The 27,415-nt window shown below is 40.8% G+C and overlaps 1 protein-coding gene across 8 annotated transcripts in view; it reads right to left on the reverse strand.

The window, feature by feature from the left end:
• The window catches only part of Rbp6 (RNA-binding protein 6), a 357,340-nt gene that overhangs the window by 57,199 nt on the left and 272,726 nt on the right, over nt 1-27,415 (reverse strand). For all 8 annotated transcript variants that reach the window (XM_069043038.1, XM_069043036.1, XM_069043041.1 and 5 more), the window contains one exon: nt 1,281-1,329. In XM_069043038.1, the coding sequence (XP_068899139.1) occupies nt 1,281-1,329 (49 nt within the window). The remainder of the gene's footprint in view (nt 1-1,280; nt 1,330-27,415) is intronic.

The raw sequence follows: 27,415 nt of genomic DNA on the forward strand, positions 1-27,415 counted from the left end.
TCCAAGTTGCCCATCTTCACCCGGGCGATTTAATTACCGACGTTGCCACATTAGCGTCGTCGGTAATCGCTCTAATGCCTTCCCGTCCACCTGATATTATACACACTCTAATATCCTATCATTAGACGGGTGCGCAACTCCTCGACCCCGGCTAATAGCCCAGCAGCTCGTGAATTTTTAAACGGAACGGAATCCTGGCCACTTTGGCAAATTAGCCGGCCGGGGGTGGGACGGGAGACACGGCACCGATACCGAAAGAATAGCAGGTATCGCCGCCCCCGGACTCTAACGAGCTGTCATACGTGCTCGGCGGTGTTCGGCGGGGGTCAAGTGAAATAAAAAATTACAATCGCCACCCATCCATAATCCGGCAGTATATCTTCGGAGCGGAATTGTAGATTGAAATAGAGAGCAGCAACTTTGACCAGTCCGGTTGATCCGGGGCTTTATCCCCTGCTGTTCTACTTATCCTCTTCATTCATCCGAGTTAAATTCTCAGTTTCTATCTGGCTGGAAGTTAAATTATCTTGCTCTCTTATACATATTATCCCCTCTGAAACCGTCTTCGCCCCCGTCTCGTTTTTTTCCTCTTTTCTCTCTCCCCCCCTCCGATCCAATCAACGGAAATATCGGATTGTTAATAAAAACAGGTTTTATGGACGACGAGAGCGCTTGATAAATGATCGGATCCTTCGGCATCGCGCCGCGTGATTAATTAATAAACATTAAAAATAGTTTGTTCGAGGCGGCGAAATTTTGCCTTCTCGCGTCACCTTCGACGGCGGAGGGCGTTTTTCGACACCTCCGGCGAGGAGCTTAATTGGCCGCCCCCCAACAAAAATGGGACGTCGTGTCGGGGGATTTTCAATGCGAAGAGTATGTCGAAGCGGGGACCGGATGATGGAGAGGGCGAGACGCTTCCGTATCTCGCCAAAACTCGGAACAAAACTTGGAAGAATGCATTTCAATAATTGAAACGATCTTTGCAATGTTAGATAACATTTACGTCGGTAGTGATCGGGGTGACGTTTTCGAATAGCGACAGACGACGGGAAATGGCCAAGTTTGTCGACCAACTTTCCCGCATCTTCGCCAGCATTAGCCGGAATCACTTCACCTTTCCTCCCCCTAACTTTCGCGAACTTTCCTCCTCCAAATTGCAAATTGTATTTATTTGTTTTCCAGTTTCGAGTCGCGACTGTTGATTTCCCTTAATGCTCGAAAACAACCCCCGATCCTTATACATATTTCCTATAACGTTAATGGAATCGTGGACTTACCCCTATGTCGATTCGTTTGCTTGTCGAACATTAGCATTGCATCTTCGATCTGAAACGATAAAATCACAATTAATTCCTCATTCTTCACCGGACGCTCGCCGAACGTTCGCCTCGATTCACGAACTGCTCGCCACGAGCCTCTCTTTACCGATGCGGTCGCTGTTCCGATTGTCTCGGGTTTAAATCAAGTTTTCCCTGTTTTGCCAGTCAAGATTTAATGCAGGGATTTATGCAAGCATGTCACGACGACTTTGACTGTTCCACTAGTTCTGTCGTGACAGTTCAAACTTTGCGAATTACACCGTCCGACCAACAAAAAAAAAAATAGATAAAACTGATTTTAAAGAAGTTACGACTTCCAGAAACTTTCGTCAATTACCTTAAAATTTTACAACTATGAGCTGCAGAAATTTCAAATGGTAATCCCTCAAAAGCGCAATTATTTCTTACACTAATTCTCTCAAAATTACGACTTTCTCGATCAATCAATTTTTGCAATGTAGAAAAAATGAAACTGAATTTAAATTTTTGTTAAATTAGAAAACAGTAGGTGAATTATTAAAATGGGCAAATTTACAGACGTGTGCGGCAATCCCATGAGTGAAATAGGACACTTTATGCATGAGTTCCATACAATATTTTTTCTACGACAATTAGAGATGCAATCAGCATCACAACACAAATTTGAAAATTTGACGTTTCTAAAGCAAAGGAATCAGACCACAAACAGATGTTTTACGCATCAAAAATAGTTTCTTCGACGGTCGCAGAATAAAATTTATGGAACTGAAAACAATATCATTTCAAATACTAGGAGCAAAAATGAAGTTTTATGTGCTGAGGCTGATAGTTTGGCTGCCGATAGATTTTGTAAGTACAGGGTGTTATTGAAAGTTGTACAGATATTTTAACCACGAGCTACTGGCTTCATGTAGAACTCGGAAAACATCTAAAAAATTCTGTCAAAAAAAATAACATTAATTTTTTGAGCTACATTTTTTTAAAATTGCTTTTAGTCTTCTACGTTGTCCTACAACCCCGTAGGTAAAATTTCGGCACATTTTAAAAATACACCCTGTATATCATATTTCATAAAACGTACACCAACGCGGTTTCCTTGTTTTAAACCATATTTCCTATAGGTTAATTCGCATTGGCGTACATTTTATAAAACATGATATACAGGGTGTATTTTAAAAATGTGCCGAAATTTTACCTATGAAGTTGTTTGACAACGTAGAAGACTAAAAGCAATTAAAAAAAAAATCGTAGAATTTTTTAGATATTTTTTCCGAGTTCTACATGAAGCCAGTAGCTCGTGGTTAAAATATCTGTACAACTTTCAATAACACCCTGTATGTTTTGCAAGACGTACAAGTTTCTTGATTCAGCTTTCAATATGTCAGATTCATTTTAAATTTGTTAAAATTTTAGTTAGGTGTGTATTTCAAATGATTTAGCTAGTTTACTTTGTCAACGCTCGTTAGGTCGTCAGATACGATGGCAGTGAAGTGACACTTTAGCATTATCAACCCAGGAGTATATTTTACGGACGCTTGAAGAAAAAAAAAAACGTTTAGAGAAGTACATATGTATCAAAGTTTTATTACATTATTCTTTCCAACCGCAAGACTGACTTCTGTGGAAAACTGCAAGTGATTAGACATTTAAAAAAAATCCGCTTTGTGAAAAAACAAATTGTTTCTTAGATCTGGATCAGTTTAAAAGAGCATCCTTAGAATAACTTGTTACACTATAAACGATATTCCTTCTCTCCTGAAACGCTTCAAGCTATCGATATAACTTCCTTCAGACCGAATTTCTCTGCATCATTTTTTGCCACTTACGAAGGTGGATTTGAGAAAAAAAAAGATGTAGCAAGGGTGAACGAGAACCGCATTTTTTCCATACTGTGAGATGCAAAAAAACCTTGTCAGTCTAAAATTCGTATTTAGTGGTCACGGACGAATTTGTTCTCTTCGAGACGAGTTTCCGGTTCGGCCATAATTTCCGGGGAAAGCGGCAATTCAAATGAGGCGTACCCATCCGTCAGAATTTCGTCTCGACGAAAAATCAAATATAAAAGGAGAATATCAGACGCGCGGCGTAATATCTAATTCCGGATGCTGGGCGTTTCAATTGTAAAACGAGCTCGAACCGAGACGTCGACTGCGAGAATTCAAATAAAACTTTTAATAGTTTATTTATCTGTGAAAATGTAGCGTTCCTCCGAGGTGCCGTTAAGGTGCCTTCCTTGATGCACGTCTTCGTGAGGATATCAGCGGAATGGGTCCCTGGGACCCAGCCGGCCGGACCGGGCAGATATCGGGCCGAGTCCACCGCAGATCAATTACCCAAGGTAGGTGACGGACATAACTGACCGGAGTCGAGATCTCCCAAGATCCCCGGAACCCGGATCGATACCTCCACATGGATAATTGATACATTTACATCAGGAACTCCGGGACAATCCAATTAGTTCCGGGGCGCCCGATTCTCCATATAATAAACTCCGGGAAGATGATCGTCGGGGTCGAACTAACGACCCCCGACGAACAATCACACTGTAGATACGGACGATTCGTCCGGTTAATTAACACATTTACATCCATCGAATCAATTACCCGACTAATAATAGTGCTACACTACCTCACAACGTAAACATTAAGCAGTTATCGGGAATTAATTGGCCGGGATAATTCCAGGTGGCACGCCACTGCCCCACACCCCCACCCGGCTGGATTGTCGTCATTCGTGGAACTGTCCGATTAACGTGGAAATGCCGAAAGTTTTTCGAAACAACCATAATAACGCCACGTCAAAGTGGCGGAAGTGTGAAGTTTATGCCCTCCGAACATGTAACCACCCCCCATACATCACCCGAAGGCGACGCTTGTAAATCTTAATAATTTAAATCCCCTATCTGATTTTCTTTTAAACACAACGTTTCCCCACTAAATAACTTGTTGTGGTAATTAGCACGCGTTTTAATGGAACAAATCTTTTTCGGGGTTCCGTTCAGATTACGAAAGGAATTTTTGCGATTTGCATAATTAAAATTTTATCAAAAATACATTAAAATTACCAAAGGAACTGCGCGGTTTTATGTTCGTCCACAGAAAAAAAAAATGTAAATATTTATTTGAAAAGAGGAACTCCCACGCACACCGCAATTAATTCACATCTTGATAACTGTAATTTCGGATTTAGAACGGAAAAAATTACACGAATAGGTTTTTTTTTTCTACAAAACACAAAATACAAAGAACATCGAAACCGGCTACCAGTTTTTAGGATTCATAAAGCCGACATTTACATAAAACAATCTTCGGCATAAAATTCTTGCCACTTAGACAAAATTTTATCGGTTAAGTTTGTCTACGACGACCGCAACAATTCGCACAACAGTCTTCCTCGTCTTTTTCGAGCGGCGCCATCAAAACGATGACAACCCAGTATTTTTATTTTGTCCGGAAGCGTTGCAGACGACGAATAAATTGTGTTCGTTGCAATTCGTTAAAAAAATACACCGTGTTAATGCATAAACGAATTAATTAACCGGAGCCATTTTTACGGATTACCAACAAAACTGAACAAACAGTTAAACGTACGCGTCAAAGTATGTTTGAACGGCGCACGGCTCCTAAAAAATGTTGGTAATTGTTCACTTTAACTAGGTACTTCTGGAATTTTCTCGTTTTTTCTGGCTAGACAGCCTCAGGGCGTCCTCCTAGATCGTTTCCCACCATTCAAACCTTGTGCAAATGCCTTTTTTTTCTCTCTTGTTGTGTTTCAAGGTCGCGTCAAGGTCGCGCCAATGTCTTAGTATAACTAAAGGGTAAGGAAAATTAATTTGCACAAGGTTTGAATGGTGGGAAACAATCTAGGAGGTTGCCCTGAGGCTGTCTAGCCAGAAAAAACGCGAAAATTCCAGAGGTAGTTAAAATAAACAATAACCAAAATGCTATCGAAAAACGAAATATTACAGGAGAAGAATTGTCCACCGGGAACGGAAAAAATTAAACCCTAAATAGGTGTACAATTTGTCGGAGTAGCTCAACCAACGAGATACAAAAAAACTCTACTAAAAAAGAACAAAGACAAACATGAAATGATCAATAGTGAGTGTTTATACCGCTCAGCAACACGTCGCGACATGTTGTTGAGGTCTTGGATTCTCTCATGGGCTGTGACCTTAGAAATATCTGCGCGAAGGCGGAGCGCTAAAACACTATCTACACTTAGAGTCAACTGTGGACCAAAGTTAACATGTCTTTTCTTAAATTTAATTTTGTTGCCTGTTATGAAGAATTTTAGGAATATTTTCCCACCTCAACAGCCGACCATTCGTATGATGACGTTCACCAAGTCATAGGAAAAGTGTTGAAAGGAAAACTTGTAAACAAAAGAACAGCTGAAGTCGCAAATACTGGGAAATGACAGCCCATTCATCCATGCTATGACCAACACAAAAAATCTAGTGTGCCCTGTTTTGCTGTGTCCTTTTGTACAAATTTCATACGTATCACGGTACTAAAGTGCGTTTGTTCATCTTTCCTATAATTATTGCCCTCGCTGCGCTCGTCCAATAAGTTTCCCCTGTCGTCATACAATACACAGTTATTTGTTAAAATTCATTGATCGAATTTCAGATTTTGCCGTCCCCTTGGCGGGCACATTAGCATTGGCCCCGCGTCCAGGGTCATTTCCGTCCGGTAATTTTTTTTTCGACCGCTACCTCGTCGTTCTTACCTGATAAATACGCGGCAATTTGGAAATTAACCGATCGTCCATAATTTAGGCGGGGGGGTCGAGCTTAAAAAGCGCGCCAACTTCATAAGCTAATTAATTTCGGATCTTTCAGCCACATCGGTATCGACACGGCAGACAAAAAGGATAATAGACAAGCCAGAAGTGGCGCACCAGCTGGCTTCCATTAAGACAAATTATGGGGCAATTCGAAAATTATAAAACGAACGGGAGCGACGCCCCGCTAATAAAATTAGCTTGACCGGGACGAACGCGAAGAAATCGACGTCTAAAATCTGAGACTATTAGTTGATTTCCCCAGACAAGCGTTTTTAAGGATAATCAGGAGTTGGTAAGTTGTTTGCCGCGTTCCGCTGGGATCCTCCGACGAAATCTGATATCGTGAGGAGAACATCGACTCGATGTTTTTCTACTTGGGTTACTTCCAATTTTAATTTCTAATTTTCCGCGGCAACAATAAAGAGCCCCCGATATTAGTTTAATTATTTTATAACGAGGCCCCGAATCGCTCGCCGCCTTTGATTCCTCCAATCCCCACCCGGCTTTGTTTTTTAAAGCCGACGCAAATTTCCGAATTAATACAAACTGTATTTCACGTCGTGGCACGCCATGTTTATGAGTTCTGTACGAGATTCGTGCATCCGTAGTTTATCTGAAAACGATTACGTTGATACGACTACTATATCATTTTCCTGCGGATCTCAACGTAACTATATGTCTTCGGGGCGGCGGCCGCCTCCGCCTCCTCCTCGACATCCTCTCCGTTCCCACCCCGCACAACCCCACACCCGCCCTCCAACTTTTACGAATCTATCAAGGTCTGCTTTTCGTATCCCGGTGCTTTATGGTAATTAAAAATTGAACTGCAACGTTACGCTTGAAAAAGGGGAGGAATAATGAAATTTTATTTACACAGCTCTTGTACACTGACAATTCCAACAAAGCACGACGACAATCCATTTACATACCAACAGAGAAATTCTAAAAACTGATTTGAGTATTTACAATGCAAATTCAAAAACTATTCAAATCCGTGGAAGTCCTTGCATTCATTTAGGAAATATATATTACGACAACCTCCATTAATTCCTCCACTCCATGGGTGTTGACGCCACAATTCTGACAAATTGATAGCCCTGACACGCCACCACGACTACTTTATTCCATCACTCTATTTCCCGCAAATATCACGATTTGTATTAAAAACTAGCGGAACCAGCAATGCTTCGCTATTGCTCAATTTGAATAAATCCAATCTTCGATTAAAACTGTCAAAAGAACAGCGCCACCTCTCGGATTTCATTTAACTCACTCCCTAAATACTCCTGGCACTAATAAGAACAAACTGTGAAATTTTTAGCGAAATCGGTCGAGCAGATTTTGAGTTTAAAAAGCACACACAGCGACAGTACAACAGACTCATCTATGAGTAGTAAAGTAGTAGTATAAAATGAGTTTTGCGAGGACAAAGTGCACTTTTGGCTTTGCAAATTCGGGTTGGTTGCCGGGATGAATTCGTGTGACTTGGTACGGGGGGTAGTGGGGGATGGGGTCGGTGTGAAAGTTAAAAACTCGGTCCCAATTTGGGTGTCTTTTGTGGGGAAGAATCTCGGTCCGTGGGCCATAAAGAAAATGACGACGGTAAAGTTTCCGGAGTTATAAGTGAACAATCCTGAAGAAAAACACTTTTCATATAGTAAATCGCACTTGTATTGACTGACCCCGAAAGTTCAAAGCAATTTTCTTTCGATTACGGCCATTATGTGGCAGAAGTATATGTGATTCAACTGAGCAAACACTCCAAGAACAGAAAGTTGGAAGAGGGTGGAGGAAAAGTGTTAAGAAGTAAGAATTTCTAAAGTTCCTCGTGAATTACCTGCCACTAGCGCCAAGTCGGGCAATTTATCAGGAACCGGGATACGCAACCGGATACCAACTCAACCGGAAAATGGATCAGAGTAGCCGGCTTGCATACTGAGGCCGCATAATTGCCCAGCAAATAATTAATAGAAGACGGGGTGCGGTGCGTGCGGTTTTTCGTCGGCGCACTTTTAAAATCTCTCAGGTGAGAATCGGTGAATTATCGCCACTCCGGTCCCACCCGGAGTCTATGAAGTTTAAACAAAGTTGGCGCGCGAGTGTGTTATTCTCACCTCATTTTCTCCGCGAACGGCGAACATTCGACTATCACATTAAGTTAAAATCTCGTGCAATTATTTAGGAGACTGTTAGTGTTCGAGCTTTTGCCGCGCCACACTCCCTCCAATTATCTCATCAACTTTTAAAGCTCCTCCCGTGGAAGGGTTTCGTTCTGGATGCGCTCGCTGCTAACGAAACTCGACACCTGACGTTCTTCTCGGGGCTTCCTGAATGCGATTACGGTCGTCCCGTTCGATAACTAATCGAACCGAAAAAGTACAAATCCGAACCGCCAAGTGTTATTTGCCCACGGCCGATTGAATAAATATTAAAACGGGGGCCCCGCGTTTAGGTATTTGTGGAGGCGATGACGACGCTCGCCGCTTCTGCTCCGAAACAGAAGGACCCAGTTTATGATCCGCACACTCGACATAAATCTTCTGCGAATTGATTAAACTAAAACAATTTTATTTCGTACTCGATTCTAACAATAACTCGATAGATATGGTTGGCGATTTTAAATGGGATGTTGTGTCGGATTCGAAATTCTCTCTCCACCGGGAGAGGGTCAAAATTTATTCTAGAATCCACAAGAAAAATTCGAATGAACCACCGAAGAAATTCTACTGCGATTTATTAACAGACTTACAAGTTCCATCGATAGAGAAATTCTAAAAGGTTGGATGGAGAAATAATGATTCGACCTTCGTATTCTTCGCACCTTACCGAAACATTACACGGGCGAGGGATTTTATTGGCACACCATATTGGAAATTAGAAAAAAAAAAGATATAATTAATAAACATTATATGTTTGATTTTTATTTACTCTCGAATTGTTTATTTGAACTGTTTAAGCTTTAAACGAAAGCAGGCATATCATATTGCTCTGAAATAAAATTCTCCTCGACAAAATTTAACTGAAAAAAGCTTTGATCAAGCACAAATTTCTAATTGTTACAATGTGGAAAAAATATTAAAACCAGAGCAAACTTGAATAACGAAAATTTGTTCACGACTATTAAAGTAACAAAAATGTAAAAATAGAGGATTTTCCTGCAAGAAACTTCCGAAAATAGTTCTTGTTTTAAAGTCGGGAAACAAAAGAAACAAACAAAAACTTTGAGAAGATAGTTGATTTTTCTTATTCTTATGTAACTAAACCTATGCTATTATCAGACATTTCAACTAAACAATTTCAATGTTAACATCTCATTTTTCTTCTTACTTGGTTTATTTCGTTTTTATCTTGTGGCTGTCATAACTGTCAACGTTTTACCTTCAATTTTTTTAAAATGTCTGTTATTTTGCACTCAATGAAATAACGATTTTTTTCGCAACTGATATTTAGCATTACAATAGTATACAGGGTGAATCTGAAATAGTTTGAAAAAAAAAACGGTAATTGGTGATGGATGATGAAAAGACGTCATAGACAAAAAAAAATTCTTATAAAAGTCTTTTCGTCTTGGAGATACAAATGTTTGAAAATTTGGTGAAAATTGCTAGTACGCTGCTGAGTTAAAGGTTAATTGATTATCCTGGTAGTTTAGCAACAATAATAATCAAAGGTAAAATGTGACATTATTTCTTTCAATCATTTCCATAGAAACATTTACAAAGCAGTGTACTTGCACCTACGACTTTAATGTGGCGTTGATGTAACAATGGTTGCTAGGAAGTGAACAAATTCGGACAAATTTTCCCTATTTTAGGCGTCGAAAATACAATGATATGGGGTAATTTTCATCCTTTTGATTTCACCTCCAAAAGTCATTTACGCAGAATTATTTTGTGTCAAGGATACTCCACTTTTTTTCAAACTTATTTCAGAATCACACTGTATTATGTTATTACTATTGGCCGCAAAAATGAAGTTTTATGTGCTGAGGCTGGTAGTTTAGCTGCCGAATGTTTTACAATTATGTACGGTGGCCGGCAAAAAAAGTTAGCCATCATTTAAATGTCAGTGTCATTAAAGCATTAATTACACATTTGGATTTTGACGTAACAGAAAAGTGATGGCTAGTTTTTATTGCCGGCCATTGTACAAGTTACTTAATTAAATCTGTTTATTCACTTCAACTTTCAATATGTCAGATTCAGAAACGAATTTGTTAAAATTTGAGTTTAGGAATTTCAAATGATTTAGGTAGTTTACTTTATCTGCCGCTCGTCAGCAGAGATAATAACTTTATCTGCTGCTCGTCAGATGCCATGACAAGGAAGTGACATTTTAGCATTATCAATCACACATTATTCAGTATAATGTCACATTTTACTGACGTTTGAAGAAAAAATGGTTGATTCAACGAAACAAGAGACTTTTATGACAGCGTTATTTCGGCAACGTGTGCAAAATCAACGGTCACTGGTTCGTCACTTGTTTAAATATAACATATTACGTCAGACATACCTCAGTAAAATTCTTCAAAGCGCTGTTAATCACTTTTTTATTTAGACACCCAGTATTTGACTAAATGTTCGATTTATGTGAAATTCTAAATTGTTTACGTCAGTAAGGTTTTAAAAGTGTCTGCAGTTATTTAATTGTAACTCGTTGGTGAAGTTTTAAATGTAAACCAAAAAGGTAAAGATGTCACATTATCATTTATGTTTCAATTTTAAAGCGAAAATTATTTACACTGTATCCATTAGTGCGATATTAGCTTATACACTGTCATAAATATTTGAATTCTAATTATAAGTTCTGGCATACCTCGGGGATATGTTTAGTTTTCCCACTATTTATCAATAATGTACCGCAAGCTATATAAATTTCGTGCTCAAATGTAATTTCGACAAATTAAATTAGTGGCACAAGTCTAATTTAATCGTTGAATTTGTAATTGTGTTCTTTGTTATTGAAACACAAAAAAAATCTTCGAGTGTGTTGCAACAAAGACTCATTTCTTTTACCAAACAATTCTTTCTTCTACGTCACGAATTAGTTTTTGCAAAAGGAATATGAAATAAGCTTGGTAACACAAGTAACGTATTTGTTACATTATTTTACTCCCTTTAACCGAAGACGTCCTATATATCGGGCGTTCAAATGATATTCTCGGCTGGGAAAGCATTGGAAAGTGTCAAATTGTTTTTCTTTCTTAAAGTGTAAATTAACAATTAAGTAATTAGAGTATATTGACAGCTAACCTAAAATTTATAAACAAAAAGTCTTTCCGTTTTTTTTTTGGTGAAAACAAACATGTTCAATCATGTGCCGATTAAACATAAACAAATGTCATTCGCGTCAAACGGCGGGAAATTCAAACTTTACACTGTTCCAAATGGTTTACGCCTACTCAGCGCACGTTTTTATTTGAACGCATGATATCATCCGATTGGTTTTATTTTTTGTTCACAATAAAAAAATGTGGTGATCCGGAGACCTAAATAAATTAAAATGTTCTTCCCAGAACAAATATTTGTCAAACAACAAATATTTTTCTAGTTAAACCCGACAAAATTAAACATTCTTAATTAAAATCTCTTCGTTCCTTTAGTAGTTTGTGCTTTCGTAAAGCACTTATTTCCTTCCTGGTTTTAAAACACCTGTAAATATCCCCCTCCATTTCTTCTTTCTTTATTTTTAGATTAATTCAAGTCGATTTTCTGCGAGCACGCATTTATCTCTGGTAATTCGTGCCCGAACCTTTGACCAAATAACGATTAATATCGCCGTAACAATTGAATGTGCAGGTTATTATTTCGCATCTAATGTCTAAGCGTCGGAATTTATTCCCAACATTTACGGAATGAATTTATAACGACTATAAAACTATTCCCGAATAGACTTTCGGCCGTAATACGTGCGGCAAAAACACGCAATAATTTATTTGTATAATGCCTTTTAAAGGCAATGTAATGAATTAAACAGTATAATAATCCGACGCTTTATGCTCGTTATAGCGCCGGTTACAAAGGCCGTCACGGCTGAAAATATTAATCATGGAACCGGGAAACAATGTGTGTTTGAAAACGGGATTTCAGGAGGTACGACCGAATAAAATCCGCACACGTCACCCAAGTGACGAACACGGTGCCCAAAAAATTACCACCCCAGAAAAAAAAGAAAACGTTTCGAAAATGAGTTTCTAAAGCTTGATCTGGGGCTGAAAAAAATTCTTCATTAAAACGTTAGGTGCGAACGTTTTTTTTCTCGAAAGCACGTTATCTAAAATGACTGTCACAACACCTCAAGATCCGCTAAACCGATTGACTTGAAAGTTTACAGCAAAAAAATAATAATCTCAAAAAGGATGAAACTTTCTAGACCAGACTTAATCGCGTTAGCAGCGAGCTTCTCGCCCCCAAAAAAAATAAAATGATAAGAGCCAGATCAGCTCGTCTCTCGTTAATATTAACGCCTAATCCGGTCTCGTCCTAGCGCCAGATTAACACGGCTTCCGGTCAATTAATTACGCTCCTGAAAGATACATCAGTTGCGACGTGAATATTTGATGTTGGTGGAGGCGCCGGGCCGGTCCGCCAGGACTTGGTACTTTCGACGTTACAGGGTTATGGCAGGGTGGTCGGACAATTTAGCACGTGGTACGGTCGACCACTCCGCACCATGTATCGCCCCATTTGGCCCCGTGAACTATTGAATTATGGCGGACACGGGGCGAATGTAAATGGGGGAACCGGTCCGCACTCACCAAGATTTACAATACGATGCCGACGAGACTGCTAAGGGTGCCATTAGTACCGCGGCTCTTGCACCGGGGCCAAAAAAAAAAAAACAAAAAAAAAAACACCCGGGATTATTTTCAAAACACGATCGCTCGTGGGGCGGAATCGCAGCAACAAAGACCGGAGAGCAGTCGCCTGTCTGGTTTTATTGCTCCAGTAAGTGTAATTGCAAAGACTATGTTTAATGCCCGGGCTTTAAAGCTGGAGGTTGTTCGGAATCCCGAGAGGAGCGCGGCCCCGCTTCTCTGGATGCTAATATGATATCCTGCGGGACTTTCATTAAACAACTATAGCTGTCCACATTTACAGACCGGGATTACGAGTTTTCTCGCACACCGACACCGAGTTAGTGTTTCATTTCGAATTTTTTAATACGAGAATGACGAGTAATTCGGTACCTTTTTTAAGTGGGGGACCGTTCCACATAATGTATGTAAATTGGCGTGCACGGGAAAATTGCTTTTCATTTTTATTTCCCCGCTCACGCGCCGAACGAAAAATCCAGCGTCTGGGGACGGTTTTTCGACCGCCACTCGAGCCGAAAAATGACGCACCTAATCGCCCCCGCAACCACCCTCTATTGAGTAGTTTATTAGCGGGATCGCCTGTTTGCATAAATATTGTTCGCTTGATTTGGACGATTTGTGGAGGCGGCGCGATAAAAACCCGCACTCTTTATCTTGGCCGTGACAAATAATTGGATACATTATCAAGCCGACCCGTCGCTTTCATCCTCGCCCTATCTAGTTAATTTTTCAGCTTTATCTTTGATTGCGCCGCACGAAACTTCGAGAAAGGGTTTGAATTTGACCTTTGCAATTATTTACGCCCCCGCCCCGTGTGAATTAATAAGGCGATTGTCTCGTCGTCGTCGACGACGCTCTTCCTGCTCCTGCGACGGCAAAAATTAAATTAATAAGTGTTGTCGGGACTAGGGTTTTTCGTCTTTTTCCCGGTGGTGCAACTTTCGGATTGGTGGAGGCACATAATGAGTTTTTCGTACATTTATCATCCAATGAAGCTCTATCAGAAGGTGACGTGTCCGGAAGTGCGCCATTACCGAACGTGTCTCATCTATTGTAACTGCAGAGTGGTTCGATTCTTAGCGTTCGTTCCTGCTGCGATTAATCCGAAACTTTTCCAGTCTTCCCTGGCACCGAAAAAATAAAGATCCGTGAGCTTTTAAGTTTATTGTTCGATGTTATCGCGGGATCTGATTGAATCATGGCATCTGAGCATGTGAGCCGCGTTTTATGTGAGTTATTGTAAAATATGGCAAGCTAAACACTGCAACGAAAGCAATTTTCCCGAATCCGTTTCCGCATTTTTATTTAGATCAAACATTTCCCGATACATATAGGAGGTCGGTCGGAGCGGTCGGGCGGCCATGTTGGTGACGTCGGACATGTTTTAATCATGAGTTTTATAAAGTTGTCTTCTGAATCCGCTCTTTTAATTGAATTTCGCGTGAATCCTTGCGTTAAATATTCGTTTGTTCACCGGAGGGTGGGTGGGTGGTGGCGGCGGCATCCTCGGCGATATTCAAATGTCGCCGCTTCCTCTTATAATTTGTATTGTCTGGGATTATCAATTAGGGCGGAATTAAAAAGCGAGACTAGGAGAGCGACCATCGGCGGTTCAAATGGGGTGAAAAAGCTCGTCCGACGTGGACTAGGGTCGCCGGATTACGAACAAGTCCGGGACAGCTCGGGAAGGGTTGTTGGTAATTAGTGGTGGTTGTTATGTGTCAGTGGCAGAAGGTACATGCCACTTGCGATGTTATACGACCTTGTGCGTAATGTCTTGCTAAACGAGATACATTTTTAATTAAAATTAGCTTAATGGCCGCTTAAATTTCAACAAACAGCGAGGCGAAAAAAAAAGTTGCCACCCGTCAGAATTAATTTGGAAGTTTCGGGACGGGGCCCCGAAACTTAAGGTGGCGGTGTCCGGAAAATATATCACCGCCGGATAATAAAAGATAAAGAGCTGAATTTTCAATTTGTAATTCGATTTATGCCCACGTAAAATATGTTTATGTTCGCGGCAGAACGTGGATCGTCTTTAAAATAAGAGCCCGACCGGGGCCCTCCCTTCCGCGCCCCGCTCAATGATTTATAACAAAACTTGATTCTAGCGATTTGACAATAAAAGTTTGTTTTCAAAAGTTAACTCGAGCCACGCAGAATAAAATATCACCGTCGCGCTCGCCTCTCTCTACGTAATCCTAAACTTTGTTACAGATGTTTTAATTAAAAAGAGCCCAGTAATGAGTCAACTGTCACGTCATCAGGTCTACCAACGTTCAGCTGACAAAAGAAACTCTGATTAACTGCCCGTTTTTAAGCCCCGACCCCTTTATGAGATCTTCCAAGGGAGACCTCGATTTAACGAACTCTTTGTTTTCGGAAATTTCAGCGGCGGGATATATTGCCGCACCGAGATGATGCTGCCGCCGCCGACGCCGCCTCCTCTTCCCGAATAAAGGATTCGAGCAGTTAATTCGTTCGCGGCGTTTACAGAATATGTTCTACGACTCCGATAGAACCGAAAAATCGAATTACGGATCTCCCCTTTTCGGACTCTCACCCGCGGTGCTTGGTACGCTCCGACGACCCAGTTCGGCTTTTTCAACGCTCAACCTTTCATGAATCAATTATCATTGCAACTAATGAGTCGACCCTGAATATTTCATGGCCACGAGTGTGCTCCTGACAGCTGACACCTACCCCAGTCCGGGACGCGACAACCGAGAGGCGCATATTTTAAGAACGAACACCTAGCAGCAGCAGAACTTTCCGCGATCCCATTTATTTCTTAAGTATTAATTACATGGTTTCAAACAATCTACCATTGTGATCTGCACTGGTAAGCGGATTTTCCGCAAAAATGTCAAAAAAACGTCAACGATGTGCTGTTGTTAACCTAGAAAACATCTATTGAATAGACTTCTGGTCCTCACTGTGACAACACCACAACTGACTTCGTTTCGAAAGTGTTGTTACCGACACCATCACATTTTATTCGTACAAATGTCATTTAGATTTTTTTTTTCAGTTTCAATTTAAAAAATCACATTTCCGTTGTCGATTATGATCGCTAACGGAATTCGGGTGGTGGAACGGCAAAAACGGGGAAAACCCAGTGGGTGCGCCAACATTTTCCCCCATTTGTAAAATCCGTGACCTAGATCGTGGCACGTGGCGCCCCATCCGACCCGGTCCCATCAGGATCGACATTTCTTTTCCTTTTCCCGATTGTGTACGTAGCAGAGCTTGGAAGAGATCAAAATAAATAAAAATCGGGGTCGGGGTTTGAGCCTTATCTAGGTGTCGGGACTGGTGGTCCGGAGAACGTCGGCGAATCATCACAAGAGTAATGCCGCGGCGACGTTATCGACGAATAAAACTCAGAAATATAAAGACGTTGATTAAAATATTTTATCAAGTCGGCGAGAGGCTGAGTGGAAGCCGTTTCCGTCGGGAGAGGGAAAATATTATTCCGCTTTTGGGAGGACGCCTCTTTTGAACGCTTTGACTCGACGGAAGACAGAAAGACGCGATAAAAAAAAAATAAAACATACATATAGAGATATCGCACGGGGGCGGCCGCCGCCGCCGAGCGATTCTCCCTCAAGGATCGGGAGCGGTTACACTAAGCGAAATACATGCAAATTAACGCGTGTCGGTAGCTGAAAACACGGCCCGACTGCATCTCGTCCTACAACTTCTACATTCCCATACATATATTCATGCATGGATAATGTGGGACGCACGCGAAAGGATAAATTTATTCACGGGACGACTTAAAAGCCCCCCGGACCGGGACCGCCGACTCCGGGGGAAAAATTAATAATCACCGCCGGCACCAATAAGACGTTTTATTAACCAGGCCCCTCGAACACCCCGGAATGAATTATTTTTCGGGTGGGTCCCGGGCGACCCATGAATTATTTGGCGGGAGGGAGTTCCGATTTGAAATTGAAATGACGACGGCGGCGGAGGACGAGTCCGCCGAAAAGGATTTATAAATAAATCGCCCCAGCAGGATGATATCACCTCAAAATTTCTCATCCGTGCCCGTCCGTCCAACTTTTCTCTCCTGGCAAATATTTAGGGACGGGGTGTTCCCCCTATAATTTGCGGTAATGTCTGCGAGGGCCCCGATCCTCGCCTATTTACACACTGTTATTATCAATTTGGGTTAGAAAGTTAGACGGAGCACATTTGTGGACGTTTTGCATGCATTGCGCTGTGTCAGGAGTTGAACTCGAGTTTATCGGCAGTTTGCAATACCTCAATAGTCGTAGCAGTGTGTCCCCCTCGTGTTTGCTCTGTCATCGACGATAATTGCCGCTACAACTTCTGAATTATATTTCCCCTGCCAAACCAGAAATTATTTCTGGGCAAAAACGACACTGCCCAAAAAATATATCGAAAAATCCCACGAAAATGTTCTTCGGATTAAGACAGGAAGGTCGATAATAAAAAGTCAGGGATGAGAATTTCACAAAGGACCAAGAGTGAAAAGTTAAAAAATATTTTGAAATTAAACTATAGTATCAAAACTACATTTATTGTAAAATTTCTACAGTAAACAGTTTTCTTGGAGTATATCTTCATACACCTTCATAGATTTATAGTCTATAATCCTCAGAGACCCTTCACAGGATTAGAGAAAATGACCCTATCATGGAATACCAAAAGTATACAGTCGAAGCAAATTTCCAAGTTTGACTGTTAATAACTCCATAAACAGAGGGTTGACAGTAAATTGGTACTAAAGTTTTTTTACTTGTATTTCAATATAGAATCATGTGATGTCAATATTATGCGCCATTTTTAATACACCCTGTATATTAAAAAACAGTGGTATAGACAAAAAAATTGAATTAAATATTCTGAATGGATTACATTTGAAACATCTACATCAAAACCACAAACTTAAACCTTTCGACAGAGCCAGTATAAGGTGTTTTTAATGTAAAATGGAGTCACTCTAGTAAATATTACACACACAAGGAAAGCGTGCACACTTCATTTCTCTGTATTGGACGTTCATGGAGCTCATCCACAAGAGCGCATTGACTGCTGAATATTTATACGGGGAGAAAAAGAAAGAAGCGAGCGAAAGTTCTAGAAACAACCCTCGTCTAGTCTCTCAGATATGCCGCTAGTCCATACGAAGAGTGTATTCCATAATCGGGTCATTTCCTCTAAGAGTAGCCATAAATAACTTGTGAGTTGGAAGATAATCAGATTTAAGATATTATTCGAGAAAAAAATGTAAGAATAGAAAATTTGGAATGTCCGTTTAAAAGGCAAAAGAGAACTTCAAGATTTAAGTGGAAATTTTATTTATTATCACCACAGTGAAAATGAAAAATAATTGGTATGAATGTCAAGTTTTGCTCCCATGTAGAAAATCTGCGTAAAAAGATTCATTTTTAAGATAAAATAAAGTTGATCGCAACTGGGACAATCAGACACAATGGCGAGGATGTGACGACGGAAATGCTACGGCGAGAATGTGATAGGGGTAATGTGATACAAATACATATTTACCCAGGATTGTATATTCCCTTTTAAAAATATCAAGTTCAATAGACCGGTGCTAAAGTTTAGATTTAGATTCCAAAACTATGCTGCCCTTTATCGAATGTTTCTTGCTTAGTTATTCCGACATAATAAGTGAACATATCGCCACGACAAAAGAGGAATTTTTACTCTTGGTTAATCTGAATTAATGAAATGATTCGCACAGCTCCCGATCTGAATCCACCAGAGAACTTGTGGAATGCAGAAGATGATAAAATTGGAAACTGGCAAAATACAAGAGAACCCACAAATTGTTTAGGAACGTTCAAAGTACCAGATGCTTCGGGATAATAGAAGATAGATAAAAGTTTCGCTACCAAATAGTACTAACAAATTTTGCATCAAGAAGAATTTGTCTGTACTTTTTCCTCTTATATTTTCTCAAAGAAATTCTTTCCCACAAAAGTCTCTACAGTGGTTATTTACATTACAAAAATTTACATTTACAAATGCGGTAGGTTACATTTTACAGCGCGAGGTTTTTAGATGGAAACACGGGCAGCGGGGGTGTTTTAACAAAAACCGAGCGATGTAGAATGCCTACCGCATTAGTAATGTATTAATCTTTTTGGCCGACGACCTATTCATTGCTCATTTTCTCAAATTTGAAATTTATTCTAACCAAGAATTTTGCAAAAACCTGTGAAAGACTGACATTTGATTAATGAAATGGCAGAAAGTTATATACCGATAATAATTAACATGCTTACGATTTACACCACAAGATGGTGCCATCGTACTTTAGATGCCAGGTTGGTAGAACTGACTAATTTGTATAGTAGGTTGCCTCGTTGAAAATTGGGGGGCGCGGGGAAAAGTAACTCGTGACGTAAAATCAACCTAGAAATTTTGAGTGTTCGAATAAAACCCAAGGTTTATAAGCTCCGTGGGGTTTATTGGGTTTCATTCTAGTGAGGGAACACCTAATGCGTGATCGACAGACTCTGTAGTAAAAGTTTAGTGCATTATGACGTCACGAGTAACTTTTGCGGGGGAAAAAATTCAAACTATTGTTTTAAATGGCAACGAGGCAACCTACTATACAAATTAGTCAGTTCTACCAACCTTGTTTAGATGAAAACAGTTTTTTTGGAGGTCCTTGAAAGTTTAAAATTTTCTTGTTAGTTTACACACCCCGTGCGGTAAAATGACAGATAATGTGCAAAAATTGAAATACCGTAGCTGTTCTAAATGTGATTTTGAGTAAAGGAAGCCAAAAAACAATTTACATTTGCTTTCTGCTTCTACATTTTTTGTTTCCGCTGTTCATACAATCCACAGTCGATCTTTTCGTTTTTAACAACAATTTTAAATCACCTACTTCGTCACGTGATCTTCCAATTATTATTACTTCCCGTTGGGTTATTATCGAAAAAAAAACCATTTCGAAAGAATTAAACTACGCCAGGGTCATACGTCACATTTTTTTCACTACTTCCTAGGATTCGTCCCTTTTCGTGCGGCGCGTGTCATCCCCACACACAAAAAAAAAAAATCTCCCGTCCCTTGCACTTTTTGTTGTTTGCATGGCTTAATTAGATTTATCCGGCCGATCCATCATGAAGGTATCGGGGAAAGCGAGGCCGACAATTGGTCCCGGCGAAAAAAAAATCGCCCGATTTATCTTATTTCGGCCAATAAATCCGGGTTTTTGGGCACGTCTCACTCGGAGCCCGGCGATTTTTCTTGTTTCGTTTTCGGCTGTTCCTGTCGATTTATGCATTCCTGGGACGTTATCCCATAAATAGAATAATAACATCGGCGGGGTGTCCTTCCCTACGTGTAATAAACGGACCTGAGGTTATTTTATTGAAAATGTATGTTTGTCGTGGAAGGCGAATCGATAGGGAAGGTGGGCCTGCCGGCGCCGGGGTAAATAATGCCGCCTGTAAAACATTTATCTCTAGCACCTGCATGCAGGCAACCCATCTGGCGCCGAGCGTCGTATCGCCAACGAACGGGTATTTGCGTTACGACCACCCAATTTCGGTTATAGAACTCACCGTTAATTATTTAACCCCGGAACATCAACTTTTAGATACCGGGAGCCCCACTTACGAAGCTCCAAGCCGGCCGACTCCATACGAAATTGCATTATGAATATATAACACTCACTAGGTTTTTCATTTCTTCCAGTTCCAGGAACCGCCCCGGGCCCCATTTAACATCCATAAAAAATGAGCGCCCAGCTCACTCCCCCCCTCCACACACACACTCACCCGCTCAATCCGGGACCACTTCGACAAAACCCGCTCCCGCAATAACAAAACTAATCGAAAGCCGCCGCCGACAAATTTTTATCTAATTGTTATCAGACCAGGAGAGTACATAGTTGACAAAAAAAAAACAACCCCCCTTTTTACTGCATATTGAGCCGCGTTTTGTGCTTTTGACAGGACGAGATTTTACGGGAGCGATAGCAATGAAGATAGCGGACAAATTTCAACTTGAAAGAAAAAACGCATTCGAATTTTATAACGCAATTGTCAGGCGGTTTCGCGTGTCGACAACAATCCGGCCACCAGATTTTCGACAACAGGAGGACTCCGTTAATTGGTCGACAACGCGGAACAACGCCGACAGATCCACGCGAAATGATAATTCTTCGGGGGAGGGAACGTGACGTGTTAATTATCGCGAGATCATCGAGATTTCGAGGGAAAGGTGTCGGACGTACGCACGAGTGGAAAATTGCGAAGGAGAAAAGATGACCAGTATCGACATCTGAAAGTGAGAAGTAAAACTAAGCGGCGGTGACGGCAACAGGAAGAAACCTGATCCTTCACAACTGGGAGTTGTTGGCCAGATGTAAATGAACTGGTTCAGATGTCACAAGTCAAAAAACAAACTGGGCACTGTACAATTCCGAGAAAGTAGTTCTGGTAAAGTGTCAAACATATCTCTAGAGAGAATGAAAGAGTTAAATCAGTTCTTGAATGTTTGCAGAATGCTTCGTGTCAAAAGTTAAATAATGAGAATCGAACAATCTTCAAATCTATCAACCTTGTTAAAGAATCACTTCTCTTTTGAGAAATGCTCAAATATCAAAGGTCAGATTTTTTATTAATTCTGAGACAGAACGTATAAATTAGGAAAAATCGGTAAGGGCAATTTTTAATTTAATTAAGCCCAAACGATGACGCTCCAAAGCTTGACGGTCTAATCTTGATGGATTGTTTCACAGAAAGGTCATATCTGTGAAGCTAGACGCTCACTAGAACAACAGTTCTTTTAATTTATTTTTAAGACCCCTTTGACAGACGTCAATAATGTCAAAACGACTTCAAGCATATTCTTTAATATCCTGTTATTCTGTAAACTGCCCTAAGTCTTCTTCTCTCATTCACCAACTCTTTGACAGTGGTTCCCCCTCGTGTAAAAACATGAAGACAATGAATAACTCACTTTGAAAAACTAATTTTCTTTACTTTTACCTTCACTTATCATCGTCACAAATAAATTAAATGAAAACCTAATCCGTCACAATGATTTGGACTAAACGGATGAAAAACTAGTATTTACCTATGATAAATACGTAATGACATTCATTTGAATGTCGTAATTACGTACATTACCACACTGGCGACACTTTACTGCACTGGTGCGGTAAAGTGCAAGGTAAAATGTTCGTACTGTATCAGTGGTATTTTTACAGTATTGACAGAAGCGTGACCTAAATAACGTAAAAAATATCTCCCGTTCTGGATTATCTAATATGTATTATTTTTTCTCACTTACTAGTTGCCTCCTAGGATAATAATTGACAGTAGATGATACGTTGTAACTAAAATTGAAATTTGTTGGCAAAACAAAAATTATTTAATGTCATAAAAAAAACTGTCAGTGTCAATTATGTGTCAGTTTTTTCAGAAAACTTCGCGAATATGTCTCGTGTTGGAAACAAAAGCACTAAACTATCAACGAGGACTGTCGAAAGAATGTTGAAGGGAAGAAAAAATTCAGCTTTGGCTAACAAAAGAATATCTCATCTAAAATGGGCTCCAGAACAAAACTGCAAAATTAATCATGATTTTTTTGTGTCGATTTTCCCCCAAATACTCCGTCGCCCATGTTTCAACTGACACCTACAACTTATTTTCACGCAATAACTTTCGTTTTCCCCACCAAATTTGAATTTTACTCCACGATAGTCGTATCGTAACTTCGTATTACGATACTTGATGGTTTTCCATCTCGTATCGTAACTATTATCATTTATCACTTATCAGATTCCTCCGATGAGGAATGAGCTGATGATCACACATTTAAAGTGTCCACGGTACAAGAAGACAAATAATCAAAAAGCTCACAAACAACGTAAAATCTAATTCATCACCTAGGTCCTCCTTTATGGAAAATTGAAAACGATGTGTCGTAGACAAAGTGTACAGCTCCGAATGCTTTGTGGAAGATGCTGGTAAAGGACGACATCTCAAGAACTCATTGCAACTTCATTTTGTAACATACTCGTAGATCGCGCAAAGTATTGATAAAACGAGGAGCAATATTCTTTAAATTGATCATCACGCTTTTCATTCACTTACTCTTCTATCAAATATTTTCAAAACACCGCAACTGCACCCAACAACTACTTCTTGACCGTCAGATAATGCAACACAATAAAATTAGATAAAAATTTTGCAAACATTTTGAATTACATCGGGCGTTCAAATGAAAACCTGGGAAAGCGTTGGAAGAAATCAACTGTTTTGCTTTTTTAAAGTGTAAATTGACAGTTGTGTTGACAGATAACCTATAATTTATAAACAAACAATTTTTTCTGTTTTTTTCTTCTTTCCTTGTGATGTTTTACATAAAAAATAAAAAAAATAGAATAACTAATGATTCCTATTCTCGATATCTAAAGAGCACTCTTTGCTGAAAATAAACATGTCAATTATGTGCTGATTAAACATAAACAAATGTCATTCGTGGCGGGAAATTCAAACTTTGCACTGTTCCGAGTAGTTTACTTTTTTTCAAGGCCTACTCAGCCCAGGTTTTCATTTGAACGCATGATACTTTGCAGCCAGTAAAATTTGACTCTCTCTGGTGACTTTTCCGCGTCCGACAGTTCTTGTTAGCAACATTTCAGCCTCTCAATAATGAAATTGTCGTCCTGTATATTTATAACCGGTGGTCTGGTCGCAAGCTCGGTGATCAATTTTGTCTATCGGCGGCGTAACAGAGCCTGTGAGGCTTCTGGTGAGGGCATTATAGATTGTAACGACTAAATTAAGAAGGCTATATATAAGAACTCTTGTGGCATTGCGGGCTCCAAGTATTAATGGTCCGAGATCGCGTCTGTTTCTCTCCGATATTGATCCTATTAATTTCGTTTTCGAATAAAAATACACACACACACACATACCGATCAGTTTGTTTACCGTCGTTGATTTATCGACGCGTTCCGTAATTTTTACCAAGTGTATATAGTTAAGAAAGTTTCCCCATCCCAGTCGGTCACGAATTGAATTTTCATCAGTTTTCTGTCTTAAGATCCCCACATTAATCATACTACAAGAGAACTTTATCTCAATTATTTATCTATTGCCACGAGGAAATAAGTCGAAGTTAGGTATTCCAATTATCTCGGCACAAGGGGAAATAGTTGCTCCTGATTAATTCAAGGAAGGGTGTGGGACACGGATCCGTTCCTTTCTTCCACTTCTTACGTTCCCCTTTTTTTATCGAAATCGTTTAATATAAATCGGAGTCTCATTACCAGTTAATGACGACGTCTTCTCATCAGTAATTCAGCAAATCAGCGTCGAAGAGGAGCGAGAAGCGCGGCTTTAACACGCTGTCATTTATTTTTGCTGTTCTCCTCGTCCTCGTCCCCCCTTCTTCTCATCTATCTCTTGCAGGACCGACTGGTCGCGGCAGCGGCATCATTAGCAACTTGAATTATGGATTGTTTGTGCTGTGCTGCTGCTGCTGCTGCTGCTTGTTGTTCGGGGGGTTCCCCTCGTCGTTGCCCTCGAATGTATCAAACCGTGGTGCGTGCCATTTAGTTTTGCGGAAAAAAATGCGTGATTTATGGCCGACCGACACGTTGTTAAAAATATCGAATCGACAACGCCTACAAAAGAATTAAACAAACACGCCCCACATCCATCTTCGACACGTGACCACTCTGTTTCCAAAATATTAAAACTGGGAAACTTCAGGAGTAAAGAGTTTCAACATTTTACTGCCGGTACTAAATGCGTGGTGGCTCCGAAAGACTCGTAAATATCTCCAACAGCGGGGGGTCGACAAGAGAATTTTAACTGGCTCACCAAGAATTGTTGCAATTATGGTGGAAGCTGATTTTTCACATAAAATTTAAAAACGCAGAACAAGAGAAAAGAGAGACAACAAAATTAATAAATATGTACACACAAATCAAAAATGAAATGTAAAAAGTAAAATTAATTACAGAGCTTTACTGCAGCTGTTGTGTGGAAACCAATACAAGCAATAAAGAATCGTTTTGTTACCTTCCAGGACGCGGAGTTATAGAAAAAAAAATGCAGAATAAAACGTTAACACGTAACAATCTTTGTCACCAGAAATTGTTTAAAGTAATAGTTTGCAGCGACTGGTCCAGATGTTCTGAATGCTGTCGTGACAGCACAGCAGACTCTTTCCGAAAAATGTGGCACATAGTTGCGGTTGCGGAAGTAGCGCCCCGGTGGACATTCCCTTTTGAGCCGCCGTGGTGCGACGTCCGGCGCCGAATTAGGATTCTTGAGGGGACGTCGGCGTTCCCGTTCGGTATTTTGGTTAGAGGACGAGTGTTAAATAGACGTCAGAGGGTGTACGTGTCGGTTTCCGTCTTCGTTATCGATTCCCGTCGCGTCGTCGATGGCGGTGATGTGTGATTGGCGGATCGCTCCCGATTTCGCAAAAAAAAAGAAGAAATAATTGGATGCACGACGCTTAATAGTTATCGGGTGGAGAGATAGGGCCAGGAAGAGCGCCGCCGAGTGCTTTCGAGGCTTTGTCCGCGTCCATGCCACGTCACGCGCGGCATAAGCTCGAGTGCCACTCTACGTCTTTGCACGTCTGTCCCGAGAACTCTTCAGTTGTCTACGACGAGGTCGCCCACAATACACCATTATACATTGTATCTGTCGTCTCGCACGAGTGTTTCTCTTAAAGGGAGGACGACACTCGTGGATTTATTCTTCTTGTTTTCGTTATATTGCCGCGTTTTAATTATCTCGCACCACGTCGAGTATTATTTTTGTCCTGTCAGCTCGTCGACGGCTTTCGACAGATTGGACTAAAAAAAAAAATACGAACACCAAGTTTCGACTCTAAAATCAAAAGAAAAAGGAAGATAAAGTTGTGGGGGCAAACGGAAAGTTTTGTTGGCGGAATGGGGTGCCCCCGGTTATAATTTAATTAAATAAAGAGGGTCCGCGGATTAATCCTTCTGTGACGGAGCGGGGACCCGTTAGCTTGAATAGCAAGAAGGAAATCGCGTCATTATTTGGAACGACCGCAGAGATAGAGAGACGGGAACCGTGTTGCGAAACTCGTTAGTTGCGGAAAAAATAGGCGAATCAACGGACAAAGACAATCCGTATAGAGCCGGGGACTTAATCCAATTGCTGATGTGCCACATCTGTCCAACCTCGACATCTCAAGCCATAATTCCGGGCCAGTGTCTGCGCCTCCCTCCGCAAATTGAAAAATAAATGAACTCTAACAAGACAGTGCTTAATTGAACAGGGCGCTTTTAAAAGCGGAATTCCCCTGAATAATGAGCCGGCGAGGAAGTTGGGCATCAAGAAAAATCTCCCGATGTTAAATGCCCCCCGGAAAATAAGATAATTTCGCGGAGTCGTCGTCGATCCAGACGATAATTCAAAACCGCGCGGCGCGTCCCTTTTTTCCACTTCTTGGGCCGCGGGGGCGGTCCAAATAAAAACACGGCATCAGGAGCGCGGCTCTACCCATTTCATGTCCGGCGCGGGTTAAACCCCCGGTGATGGGGAGCAGTAGATCGTGGGATTTGCAGAAATTCTAGAGGCCTAACTAAGTCCCGTGTCACGGAAAGATCCACGCCCGGATATCTCGACCGCAGCAGCGTCCTCCCCCCAAGTAGCTCTCCTGCGTCGCAGGATTTAATTAAATTGATATCTATTAACTTGCCTCCCGACTGGTGAATGTAAATACGACTCCGGACACCGTTCCACCTATCGACGAAAACGGTAATTATCCGGAACGCGACACGTGAAGAGAGCTTATTGGTTTTTACTGGAGCCGATACCAAAGTGACTGTGCAGTTCGTTCACGGTGGAAAACGCCGGAAGAGTGCTTTGTTTCATGGTTAGACCAAAACGCCCGGACGCGGTCCATATTTATCTTCATTAGTCTTGCGTATTTTTGTTAGAATAAATCTCTCCCGTATACACCACACACAACCTTTCTGCTTGACTGGCTCATTTCAATATTTTACGCGACTCTGTCTGCATTATCCGTTTTTTCCCACCACCCACCCAGTCGTCCTTCCAGATAGATGCATTTTTGCTCTTAAATATTAATACACTAGCTCCGGGGGGAAATTACAACCAGAAATTTTCAAGAATTATCAGAGGGTGAATAATTGGATCTCTAAAGCAATTACATAAACGTTTGCTCAGCTAGCTCTTGTTTCACTCCGAAAACGCATTTTTCTCTCCCGTCCATCGAGACGGCGAAAGCGCGTCGCTGATTGTTTCCTTCGACGCTGCAGCGCTGCACACATAATGAGCGTAAACGCTTATAAGAGCGACTCGGATGATTATTAAACCCCATAAACTGAAGCACGTCTCGGTTCACCTTCTTGTGTAATTTAAGACTGTCGTAAAAGGGTTCGCTCCAGATATCAACATCACACAACAGGGCGCGCGCGCGACGCGCTGATAATGCGAACAACGCTAATAAATTGCGTTTAAGATAA

This window comes from Tenebrio molitor, chromosome 3 (assembly GCF_963966145.1).
Source record: "Tenebrio molitor chromosome 3, icTenMoli1.1, whole genome shotgun sequence".
Taxonomy (NCBI): Eukaryota; Metazoa; Arthropoda; class Insecta; order Coleoptera; family Tenebrionidae; genus Tenebrio; species Tenebrio molitor.